Below are 13771 nucleotides of genomic sequence, written 5' to 3' on the forward strand. Positions count from 1 at the left end.
GATAGATAGATAGATAGATAGATAGATAGATAGATAGATAGATAGATTATTAATTCTAGGAAGAAATTCAAAGCATACATACATACATACATTCATACACAGCTAAGCATAAATATACTTGTATAAACATATGCATATGTACATGTAAACATACATACACAAGTGTCTGGGGTACTTCAGATTTACAAGGCTCTATTTTTACTGTATGGGGAGGAGATGAACAGTCTGGTGGCTGGAGGGACAAAGTACTTCCTGAATCTGTTTGTGTTTATTTAGTCTATTTATTGTGTCAAATCTTTTGTGTTTGTGTCTGTTAGCAAAATATCTCATGAACCACTGACACATTTTAATGAAATAAAGCATTCACTGGATGCACATCTACAACTGGTTTTTGCTTGGAGAAAACTATTCAAGATGACACACAAAGAATGGGTTGAATAATGTCATATGGACAGTTTGGGGGGTAAACATTTCATCTTTCATCCGAAAGACTTCATCAGTCTGAGGCCTGCTAACCCAGATCTGTCTTATAAATAGCACCTCCTTGATCTGTTTCAAACCAGCCCTCTGTGGAATTTGGAATTTTATTTTATTTACTTATTTATTTATTTTACTATTCAGTATGGCAGCCACAGTTCAATGACTTGAGCAAACACAATAATGACTATGATTCTTTCTTATGTCATCAGTATCTAGTGATCAAAATAGATGAGAAATAACAGCCAGATTTTACATTACATAGACCTTCAGACATTTTCTTGAATCTCTTTGCTTGCATGCCAATGTTGTACTTATTGCTGTACTTATTACCTCATGCAGACTCTCTCACTGGTACATTTTCATCTTTAAATCACTTCTTGGTCTGCTGTCTTCATACATCTCCTCCTACATGTCACTACGTGAGTGCAGCTATAGCGTGCACTCTCAGGACATTATTACCTGCAGTGTTCCCTCAGTGCGGACTGAACTAGGCAAAATGGACTTCTCCTACTCCGCTCCTGTTTCCTGGAATATCTTGCAAAAATATCTGAAGATCTCAACCTTGACCTCTCTAAGTAGCTTTAAACATCTGTTAAGTTCCTGGCAAGAACTAATGCAGACATGCTCCTGTTTTTAGTTTTCTACACTGCCTCGTAATGTATATGTTTTTTTGCTACGTTTCTGTCTTCTTTTAATTATCATTTAGTTTTCAATTGTAAAAAATAAAATAAAATTGTATGAATCACTTGTGAATGTCTGTTGTTGTCATTGTTATCCACTGTTGTCATCACTCTTTGTTAAAATCCAGGTCTCTCTTGTAAATGAGTCCTCGCGGCTCAACGGGACTAACCTGTTTAAATAAAGGTTGAATGAACAAAATTGCTACCTTGCAAACTTGTGGATCATTCATAAAATGCATAGAACAAGATAACTTGCAATGACAAAGCATAGTAGTTCTGCTGGCTTTATTTTTAATGCTTCTAGTTGCACATGTTAAAACTTTTGCATGCTTTGCACAATTAATCTCTTTCCTAATACATATATTTTCAATGTGATAGTTTGTGTAAACCACCAGGAGCTCTCCAGAGCCTGGATTTACATAAATCAGCACAGAAGCATCCATAAATATAAATGGACTTTCCATGTAAAATGGCAGATTTCTGATTTGAAAGTCTCTGCACCTCAGCTTATGAAATAATTACTGTCAAGGACGTGAAATTCTTCAATAATTCATAGTTGGCCACTAGTTGTTTTAAACCAGCAGGAACGTCTGTTACTTCCAACATTTCCAAATGAAATTTTAGATATAAAACATTGAAAACCAATTTTGGTTTCATTGCACAGTCAGGTGCAGCCTCGGTGGGTTTTATTGCAGTGATTTTTAAAACGGCTCCTTAGGGCCTCATTTCTTCAGACTCTCCTATATTCAGCCGTCATATTTGGCCCAGCAAATGGAAAAATCATCTCCTAGTGCTGTGATTCAAATTATGCTCAGAGTCACTCTTAGCCCTTCTACGTTTCCAATTTCTAAAGAAATAAAATAATCTTTGTGGCTCTTACACCAAAATAATTTGAAGTATAAATGTTTTACGTAAAATGAAGATGCTTCTGGCTTTATATCTCAAATTTAGAATATTCACAAAAACCTGTCTCTAGGGACTCCTTGTCCAACATAATGTACAGCTCTATAACTTATATTAATTAATTTTTAATAGCTAATACATTATTTACACAGATTCCATTTATGCTGTTTAAATTAGTTTGGATTTAATAAATGTAAACCTGACCTTTACTAAAGCAGCACAGTTTTCTTTAAATTCTGCTTGCAAGCAAGAAATATGTGTTTAGTAGACAGAACTTTATTTAGGTTACATAAAATATTTAGACACTTTGAAGGTTTCAATTTTTTATGAATCCCTCTAAAGTCTTTATTGGAACACACCTTACTTTTAGTTTGAAACCTCCAATAAAAACAGCCAAAATAAAGAGCAGGCGTAAAACCAAGCATTCACAAGTGTTGCAGCAGCAAACCTATTTATCTGATTCTGTTTAAACAAATATTGATCTCCCCCTTGTCTCCATCCTGTTTCTGTTTATAATAAATGAACTGACTGATAGCAGCAAACAAAACACCTACTGACCTTTACATTCTGCCTTGCGACTGACTTCCATCTGTTTTCTTTAGTTTGAGACTTCAGGCAGCTACCAGTGCGCAACAGTTTGTCATATCCTGCTGCAGTAAGCTTAATGTAGTGTGATGCCACGTGCACGTGTGTATGTGTCCAATATGTACACGTAAAGCTGCCTTGCAGTGACGACTTGGTTATTAAAGTGGCACTGCCACAGTGAATTCCAAACAGTCTGTTCATTCAACCTTTATTTATACAGGTCACGAGTCACGAGGACTCATTTAGAGGAGAGACCTGTTTCAAACAAAACTATAAATGAGGTACACACAACAACAAACATTCTTATGAAAGCATATAAAATGAAAAGTATACAAAAGAAGTGACATAAAACAAAATAAAGAAAATTCTACATTATAAAACAATGTCAAATACTAAAAACAGGACCATGTCTGCATTGATTTTTGCCATGAACATGAACTGAATGGACACTGCAGGTAATGATGTCTTAGGAGCGCACGCTGTAGCTGCACTGACGACATGACATGTAGGAGGAGATATACGAAGGCAGCAGACCAAGAAGTGATTTAAAGATGAAAATGTACCAGTGAGAAAGGCTGCGTGAAGATAACGATGACCAGCTGACCAATGAATACAGAGTAGAGTGATGGGTACGGTAGTTACAGCCAGTTATGAATCTTAGCGCACCGTGACAGACAACGTCCAACATCTGCAAGGTGCTTGTAGGAGGGTTCATGTAAATGATGCCACCACAGTCAATGGAGGGAAAGAATGTAACAGTTACAAGGTGTTTCTTAACATTCAGAGTTAGACAGGATCTATTTCTGAAAAAAGAAACCCAGTTTTAATTTCAATTTCTTTACCAAGTTTTTGACGAAGCTTACAAGAGAGATGCACTTCGACCAAGATACCCAAGTATTTGTAAGAATCGACAAACTCAGCAGGAACACCATTCGTAGATAAGATAGAAGGAAGAACTGCTGGTACTGACTCCCTGTTTGAAAACAACATCCCATTGGTTTTATCAGCATTTAGTACCAGTTTGAGACCTGTATTCAGTGTATTAACCACCTGCTCCCTCTGAACAGGTGAATCCAATCCACAATCACATCTACTTCTGTGAGAATCTGTGTTTCATTAGTTTTGTGTTCTTTAGGTTTTGAGCTACTTGTGTTTTCGTCTGTTTTCTTGTGTCATATGTTGAGCCTTCCAAGTGTGGTTTCCCCCATGTAGTCAGCTCCTGCCACTCTCACCTGTTCCTCGTTGTCTTCCCCCAGGTGTTCATCGTTGTGTCTCGTTAGTGTCCCTTTAAGTTCAGCGTCGTTGTGTTTCCAACTTGTCTGTGGATTGTGCTTCTCACAGCCGTCCGTGCTCTGTTCCTCTGTGTTTTCCCTACTCTGGATTTATGTAAATGTTTTTGCTGCCACGTCAGCCTTTTATTATTATTTTTGTTAATAAATTTTAAACTTTAATTTTATTTTACCATCAAATTTTCTCCTGCATGTCTACACTTGGTTTAAACTTTACCTTCCATTACATTAATTTTAAAGAAAATAGGCACATAATCTGACATCATTGCATTTTATATATTCTTTTCTTTTAAACAGCTAAATTAATGTTTCACCAGGGATTTATTTTAAAAACAGCTTTAGAATATTGCATTCAAACACAAATATAAAAATATATATATATATATATATATATATATATATATGTATATATAAAAATAAAAAACTCCACATGAATTTCAATAGACTGAAAACAACCTGCTCTTGTACTGTTTCAGATAAGTCCAACAATCTCTAAAGCAAAGACCTGCAGCTAAAACCTAAATTGACTGACTCATAGTTTTCTCAGTTCTAAAGTAAATTATTCTTTTCTGCTTTTGATCGCATTGACAGTTATACTGTTAATTATGCGTGTGTAAATATTTCACTCAGAGCTCAGAGAGGAAAGTAGCATGATGGGCGTGCTATTTATCAGAGTAAGCACTAAAGCACTTATCTGAATTAAGAAATGGCAGCCAGGGTGAAAAGCTTTAGATTCAAACAATCCTTTGATGTTAGGTGGAAGTGTCTTGTGTTTGAATTTCAATGCCTCCATGTGTGTGTGTGTGTGTGTGTGTGTGCATGTTGTGCTTTTATTTTTGCTGTATGGAATCTATCCCACTGCTTTAAACTCCCATTTACTTCAGTCTTTTAAAAGTACTAACATGAAGTTAATGCCGAGAATCTTTGTCCTCACGAGTTTGAGATTTATTGCTGATTGCATCACAAATGTGCGTTCTCATTTACAATTTGAATATTTCTGATTGCATGTAATGTTCAATCCCATCCTTTAATCTCTGCATAACTGCAACAGTTCCTAAACCAAAAGATACATGACTTTCATTATTTCGATCACTGCAAAAATTAACTGCGTGAGTCGTCGTCGTGTTGTCAGTAAAATTCATGACGCGGGAGGCTGAATAACTCAAGGGAAAACTGATTATGTTCACCTACCTTAAAGAAGCTCTTAGTTTGGAAGGTGTGAAGCATCACAGATTAAACACGCTTCGTTCAGTTAAAATTAAAGCTACTATTATCTCCACCCATCATTGTGGTGAGGCAGAGTCCATATTTACTTCACATATGTTGAGTCAGTCATTCGTGTTGTTTGACAAAACAAAAAATTACCTCATTCATTATGGGATGATTCCCACATTCAGATGAATAAATGTGTAAAATATGCACAGTCTTCATTTGGTGAAAATAAACACTCATAAACACTTTAGCAGTGTGATGACAAAAAAAAAAAAAAGACATAATCCCAGGCACACAGAAAATACCCCATGTCTCTGTTTCCATCTTGTACCACATATCCATAGTTGGGTTGCGGAGGCAACGGGTCCAGGACAAAAACTCAGATGTATCTTGGGGTGGATTTTCCTTCACTAAATTGTCTCAACACAGAAACAGGTGAAATAAACGATGTTTTCATAAATGGGTTTTGAATTTTTTTCTTGTAATAAACAGACACACGTCACACAGGATGCTTCACACAGCCTGCGGAGGAAGTGTGTATGACAAAAAGTTCAATCTAGTTTTATAGCTCTCCTTCTCGTGATAAGAAAGACATGAAAATGGATGAGAAAGACATTGTGCTCTGAGTTTTTCGGTAACTGGGCTGTTGTTTATGTACCCCTGTTTTATTTAGATTAAACATGCACCAGTTAGACAAGATATCAACCGTGAGATGTATTTGTTGTATTTTGGCGTAACAGGAGATGCATGAATCATCATTATTTCAAAACACCCTGAATTTATATTTAGGGTAAAGCACAAAGTTCTCTGTTACACCGTGTTGAAGAAAGTCTCTCTCAGTAACTTTGTTTACCCAAAAGAACCACACTCAATGGAAGGAGAAGATATTTATCCAGCATTTTACAGACGCTGGTGAACTTGGTGAAGATTCTCAGTCATCCAGGACATGAAAATTTAAAAAAAGCTCAAGACAAAAACAACGGGACTTTATTTGCACCAGAAGACGTTTTGCCTCTCGTCCGAGAAGCTTTCTCAATTCAAAGAACAGTGAGTGTGGGGTCCATAAGTGAAGCGTCTTCTGTTACAAAGTCCAGTTGTTTTTGTCTTAACTTTTTTGAATTTACTTGCAAAGACCCATTCAAGACCGATACATGCAACATGTCACAGAAATGAGCGTCAAATCGAGTCATCTGCAGATTTTAAACAGCAGCAGAGTCCAGTGGGCGTTCCCGGGCGTTCCCTCTTAGCCAGCTGCAGTCAGCAGCACACACATGATTCATGGCCGCCGGCGAGTCGGCCTCCAGGTTGAGATAAGAGAATGTTTTGGGCATGTCCTCATGGCGACAACGCCAGCGAGGCACTGCGAGTCAGTGAGCCGGCCTCCAGGATGAGATAAGAGATTGTTTTGGTAGACAGCAGGATTTCAGGGTAAAGAGAAATATGTTTCTCAGCCATATCCGAAAAAAACACAATACAACATTCATGACCCTTGACCGAAACTTCTCTAACAGTCTCTCTCTCAGACATTAATTGTTTTATTTTACTTCAGAATAAATACTCATGGTCAAAACTGTCAGTGTTCTTCAAAATGGTTTTATGTTTAGAAGGTAACAATATGTCTGTCTCCCTCTCCCTCACAACTGGACATTTAGTAAGTTTGGTATGCGGTTTATTTCTTTTAAACTAAGTCTGCATAATAAATATATTTTTAAATATTACATTGACGATCAAAGACGTTCTGTCTCAGAGAAATGGATAAGGTTACTTTCTCACTAAATCTAAAATATGTTAAGTGTTTGATTTAAAGGAAACATACTGTCAGTGTAATGTGTATTATTTGCACTCATGATCAATAACTCTCCTGTTCTGCAATGTCCTTCTGCTCATGTTTGTGATGTGGGATATTAATGGTCCCATGTAATCACTCTTACTGTGACTAGTTAGTGAGGAACAGAAGGAACTGGTTGTTTCTGATATCCTAAAGTGCTGATTGATATGATATTGATATGATATAGTGACACGCCTTCAAGCAGAGTCCTCGACTCAGTTCCACTCCTTCCTGTCTGCAAGCGGACCTTTCGATGATGGCTCAGACATGGAGGGGAGGAGCTGAGGCCTGGGCTGGAGGTTATTCTATAAAACTAACTTGTCCGGTTCAGGAAGTTCGAGCAGGTCAGGTTTCACGTGGATGAGAGCATTGATAACAGTGTAATCTTGTATTTGCATGTTCTGTGAATGATGGTCTGCTCTCCAAAGCTTTGTAAATAAATCTGATGAACTACACCTTGGTCTGATTGGAGATCTTCTTTTTTCCTTGACGCATACTACGTCTTCTAGGTGATAGTCATTACAGAAGGGATGTGTTCAAGTTGTAATGTTAATGAAAATGGATTGACAATGCTAAATATGATCAAATATGATTATAGAAATATGTTATCATATTATTTAAACGTGTGATGTCACACTCAAATCATGATTGTAACTGGTTTCTCTACAAAGTTTATGTCTTAACAAAAACTTTTTAGCAGAACTCTGGGATGGCCTTCTGGGGTCCTTGTTAGATAAGTGCAGTAAAGTAAGAAATATGGAGGTTTCTTGTCTGAAGGTGTGCTGTTGGTAATAAAACTAACAGTAATTAGATGTTGTGTTATCTGGAACAAGCAGGAGTCTGTTTTTGTAAAGTGCTGGAACTCTTTGTATTGGAGTTTTCTCTGTTTGGGCCCACAATACTTATAAAATAAAGAGTTATTCGCCCATGTCTTGAGCTTTTAGTCTGCAATAGAAAACCAGGGAATAAACACACTGAGAAGGATGATTGCTGAGTGCAGGTGTGCTACTTGATAATTATATAAAGGTGAGTGTCAGGGCTAGACAACTGCAGACATCTGGTGGCCATGTTGTTATTATAACATTTGACAGAATTACTAAAACTATTCTAGACTCCAGTAAAACCCAAGAAACACGATCAACTTATAAATGAAAATAAACCAAAACAAAAACCCCACTACCATGACTATGCCTGTTTCTATGCTCTAATTCTTGTTATTCCTTTTTGAACTCTCATCTATCTTATTCTGTACTGACTAATACTGACACGTGCACCAACTGATCTGACAAAAATGATGTTTCAATAATAAATAATTAAATCCTCTACTCTTTTCAATCAGACTCCTACATACAGTAGGTCATATGTAGGTCAGATCATTCCTGATGCATCCTTACTTTTCTATGCCGACGATAGTTGTTTTATTGTTGAGCTAGAACAGTTGCTAAGGTTTTTCATCTCTTACAGTCTGCATTCGACATCATCCAGTCAGAGTTGTTCCATTTCAAACTGGTGCTAAATGCCGTTAAAACCAATGAAATGTTGTTTTCAAACAGGAAGTCGGTACCAGCAGTTCTTCATTCTATCTTATCTAAAAATGGTGTCCTGTTGAGTTTGTCGATTCTTACAAATACTTGGGTATTTTGGTTGATTTGCATCTCTCTTTTAAGCCTCGTGTTGAAAACTTGATAAAGAAATTGAAAGTAAAATTGGGTTTCTTTTTTAGAAAAAGTTTTTGTCTAACTCTGAATGCTAACTTAAGAAACACCTTGTAGCTGCTACTTTCCTTCCCTCCATTGACTATGGTGACATTATTTACATGAATGCTCCTGCAAGCACCTTGCAGATGTTGGACGCTGTCTATCACGGTGCGCTAATATTCATAACTGGCTATAACTGCCACACTCATCACTGCACTTTGTATTCACTGGTTAACTGGACATCATTAACTTCACACAGACTCTCTCACTGGTACATTTTCATCTTTAAATCACTTCATGGTCTGTTGCCTTCATACATCTCCTCCTACATGTCAAGTCGTCAGTGCAGCTTTTTTTTTTTATTAGACCCTTATTTATACAGGTTAGTTAATGTGTATAATTTATTTTGATAAAGCCTATTGATGATCATTGTCAGAACCTCTCTACTGATTGAGATGGAGCAGATTTAGAGGATTGGCAGCTACAGTCTCCATTGTCCCACCCTTGGGAATCTTCACAATAATCACTTCCCTTAATGCACTTGTAGAGCTTCACAAAGCTGTTTGAGTGGCTGTCATCACTTAAAGCTTTTATTCATCTCCTCTGTGGAATTTTAGTCTCTTTTGTATGCACGTCTAACCTGCTGAGTTGTCTTTGATTTATATCCCTCTCATATGTGCTGTAATGATAAATTTATGTGTTTGATACTTTGTGTTGCTGTAAAACCCTCTTCTAACTTTCTTACTGGTTTCTTTGTTTGTTTTTTTCTTCTAGAATTTGTCCTCTTCTAAGTGTTTCATTTTCATTTGTGCACAACACATTTTCCCCACTTTTCATCTGATGTACCTGTTCCTGTAACTTCTTTGTTCACTTTTTCTAATATCTCTTTGATCTCTGTCCTTCTTTGCATCATCGTCACATTTCTTCTCTCAGGGGGATTCTACGGAAGTGATTAATTGTCCTGAAATGTGTGCAACGAGTGGAACCAAATGACTCAGCAGACACATCAGCACATATGGAATTCTGATCCATGTTAGCTTCAGTTTGCTTGCAGTTATTAAATGACTTGCTTTCTTTAGCGAGAGTTGGACACGTTCACACAATCTTTGTTGCTTGATAGCTCAAGGCTGTACATTATTGGTCCTGTTAAAACGTCAAATTAAAGGCAACTGCTGCAGCTCAATGAATTATGTTTATGGGGATATTTATTCTTCTATTACTTGTTAGTGTGTGTCTGTCTGTTCTTGTGAATCTTTCGAATGCTGTTGAAAAGAGCACATGGAACACATCTATTGTTTATACATTAACATAGAACAGCGTATGCAACAGACTTACTGGTTAGGCTATAAGAATGAGACTTTTTCTGCAAGTGTTACATTTTATTTTATGCTGAATCATTAAAAAGTGTACTGCTCTTGTTTTAATCTGCATTACAGAGCATGAAAAGCATCGCCTATGCAAAAGCACCGAATACATGAATCTTCACTTCAAAGTCAAATGGTTCCATAATGAGTACGTACGTGACCTGCCGGCCTTCAAGGATGTTCCACCTGAGTATTCTCTGTGAGTGGCCTCCTCTTTTTCCAAATACAAATATGCATACAGAAACATAAATACAATAAACACATTTTAACACATACTTATTTTTGTAATCTATAACTGATTCTATGCTAACACACCCTAATAGAAAATTGTGGCAAAGAGGCATGTTCAATAAAAAGCTTTAACAAAAAAGCTAAAAAATAGTGCTAAATACGTTTAACTAATGCTACATACAGTCTATTAAACCTGACCTCCATTATGGGTACAATGGTTAGCTATTGCTCAAATAGTTTCAGCAAATGTGTTTAAATGTACGACACTATTGATTGTATTAATATGAATCATCTAACAAAGTTAAGTCAAGTCCTCTGGACGGAAAATAAAAACAACAAAAAAAAAACTTGTAATGTTTTGTCTTTAACCCAAACGACTTTGTCAGTCTGAGGAGCTGCAACAAACTCAGTCTTATAAGTAACTCCTTCTCATAGTGGATCAACTAGTTTGTTATTGCCATCCAGAACTAGCTATTCACATAATAAAGGAGGACCGTCAGCCTACCGACTGATTGTTAGTGCTCAGATGGCCACTTGCTATTCACAGAGAGATACTATCAATAACAGAATTGTAAGAAGGTGACAATTGGACACGGAGGCCTCCACCCCTGTTTAATGATGGATCTCTTCATAAAGGTGACTTCCTTCACTTCTCTCTCAAACCATCGTAATTACCAATATAAACCATGATACTGTATCCAATAAATGACATTAACATAAAACATAATTGCATATGACAAACAGGAAACAGATTTGGCAGTATTAGAATCCTGCAGATAGTCAGAAACAGTCAACAGTTGTTTTTCTATTAAAGGTTTACAATCTCCCAATTCTTGCATTAAATTACACAACCTTTCCTTTTTTTAATATTGTAATGTGTTAAATTATTTGGATTAGCTATCGGCCTGGATTGCTGACAGAGCATTTTTGCATCCAATTTTTATTTTTTTTTTCTACTAAGCCATGCTGTATTACGTGCAGCGTGCCGTTTGGCATCACACAGTAGAAACAAAAGAAAACCCTTCCTGGAAAAGGCTTCTTAAATATATACAGTATGTTGCCCCCCAAATCTGCATGTATCATTCAGCATGAACAAATATGTAAGTGACAACTCAACAGCTGAAGAAAATCAGCAAATATCAATAGAAAAATTAGGACAATAGGTTAGATCATTTTGCTGTATTAAAATTAAATCTGTAAAACCTTTTTGTCCACATGGGCAAGTGGTTTGTGATTGCATGGCAATACACAGGGTGATTATTGCTTGTGTTCATTGATGGGATGCATTTTATGGCTTAAAAGCATATTGTTTTTTGCTTTGCATGTATAACTTTGTGCAGCAAAGCAAGGATTGCTGTAATATAAACGTGCGTAATGCAAGAGGGGACTGCAGTGCCCTCTTCCTTCCAGTCTATCAGATTAATGACTCATCTGCCTCATCTCCAACACTGTCACTCAAACACCATCTCGAGCAAGATTGATTCTTTCCGAGGCATGGCCTGCAGATTATACAAGCACACCAACTCTCACACACATGAGGGTCTGTCTGTGTTTTCTCTGTCATCACACCCGCCTTATTTACTGGCTTTCCCCTGAGTGGTGCTGCCCTCAGCCGGAGCAGAGATTGGAAGAGACGTTCATTGTTCTGACGACAAAGTCAGGCGCAGCATTAAACAAGGGAATGACCAAGTTCAAATCAGAACAGCGTAATTGTTCTGCCAACAAATGAAGCTGCCTCATTTGTCCTCTGAGCTTAAACATCGAATCTTTTCACAAACTGATACTCAGTATAAAGACCTGCAAGAGCTGTTTCCTTAATCAAAACCACCCTGATATCTGTGTAGTGGTGAGTGTACTGTAATCCATTTAGGATGATCATCAGGTATGTTTTAAATAGAAGGTTCTGGTCTTTGACTTACTTAGGGTTGGACTAATGCTCATACACTGCCTGGCCAAAAAATGTTGTCACTTGGATTTAACTAAGCAAATAGGTACGAGCCTCCTATTGGATAATTACTACATGGGTGATTATCTTTCAGCTGGCAACAAGTTATTTAACCCCAGCTGGTGCAATGAGTTGCTTCTCATTTCTTAAACAACCATGTCGAAAGACGTATCGCGTGGTTGTGGAAAAGATGTCAGTCTGTTTGAGAAAGGTCAAATTATTGGCATCAAGCAGAGAAAACATCTAAGGAGATTGCAGAAACTACTAAAATTGGGTTAAGAACTGTCCAACCCATTATTAAAAACTGGAAGGATAGTGGGGACCCATCATCTTCGAGGAAGAAATGTGGCCCAAAAAAATTCTGTATGATCATGATCGGTGATCACTTAAACGTTTGGTGAAATCATATAGAAGAAAAACAACATAGCACTCAGGGCTATGTTTAATAGTGAACGTAAAATCATTTCCACAAACACAATGCAAAGGGAACTCAAGAAGTTGGGACTGAACAGCTGTGTAGCCTTAAGAAAACCACTAATCAGTGAGGCTAACTGTAAAAAAAGCTTCAATTTGCTAGGGAGCATAAAGATTAGACTCTGGAGCAATGGAAGAAGGTCATGTGGTCTGTTGAGCCCAGATTTACCCTGTTCCAGAGAGTGACGGGCGCATCAGAGTAAGAAGAGAGGCAGATGAAGTGATGCTTAGTGCCTACTGTACAAGCCCTTGGGGACGTGATATGATCTGGGGTTGCTGCAGTTGGTCAGGTCTAGGTTCAGCAACAGTATGTGCTCAAAGTCAAGTCAAGTCAAGTCACATTTTTTTATATAGCACATTTCAGCTGACTACCTGAATATACTGAATGACTAGGTTATTCCATCAATGGATTTATTCTTCTCTGATGTCACAGGCATATTCCATAATGACAATGCCAGGATTCATCGGGCTTGAATTGTGAAAGAGTGGTTCTGGGAGCATGAGACATCGTCTTCACACATGGATTGGCCACCACACCTTAACCCCATTGAGAAAATCTGGGATGTGTTGGAGAAGGCTTTGCGCAGTGGTCAGAATCTGTCATTATCAATGCAAGATCTTGGTGAAAAATTAATGCATCACTGGATGGAAATAGATCTTGTGACATTGCAGAAGCTTATCGAAGCAATGCCACAACGAATGCATGCTGTAATTAAAGCTAAAGGCGGTCCAACGAAACATTAGTGTTTGACCTTTTTTTTGGGGGGGGGGGGCTTTTTTTTGGTCTAGGCAGTGTATTATTCTTCAGCCAAAACATAAAAAAAACCCTCTAACTACAATGACAGAACATTTCTTTGTTAGGTGGTTCGAGCCATTTGTCATTCAGTGGCTTGATGAGAATGAAGACGTTGCCATGGATTTCCTCAACGGAGCCCTTGAAAGGGACAAGAAAGATGGGGTGAGTATAGCACTGAATTATTCTTCAGGATGTAACTTTAATTTCTATCTGCCCACGCCACTTAAAGAATGCTTTCTTATTAACGCCTCCCGAGGTTGACTTTACATCTTGAAGAGGAGGATATA

At 37.5% G+C, this 13771-nt stretch overlaps 1 protein-coding gene across 1 annotated transcript in view; it reads left to right on the forward strand.

Annotated features, from left to right (window-relative positions):
- The window catches only part of LOC119423432 (protein unc-13 homolog C), a gene marked incomplete in the record, with an annotated part of 132231 nt that overhangs the window by 88126 nt on the left and 30334 nt on the right, over positions 1-13771 (forward strand). Inside the window, 2 exon segments of the mRNA XM_037690825.1 lie at positions 10111-10237; positions 13550-13646. Coding sequence (XP_037546753.1) covers positions 10111-10237; positions 13550-13646 — 224 coding nt within the window.

This window comes from Nematolebias whitei, chromosome 2 (assembly GCF_014905685.2).
Source record: "Nematolebias whitei isolate Nwh7 chromosome 2, NemWhi1, whole genome shotgun sequence".
Classification (NCBI taxonomy): domain Eukaryota; kingdom Metazoa; phylum Chordata; class Actinopteri; order Cyprinodontiformes; family Rivulidae; genus Nematolebias; species Nematolebias whitei.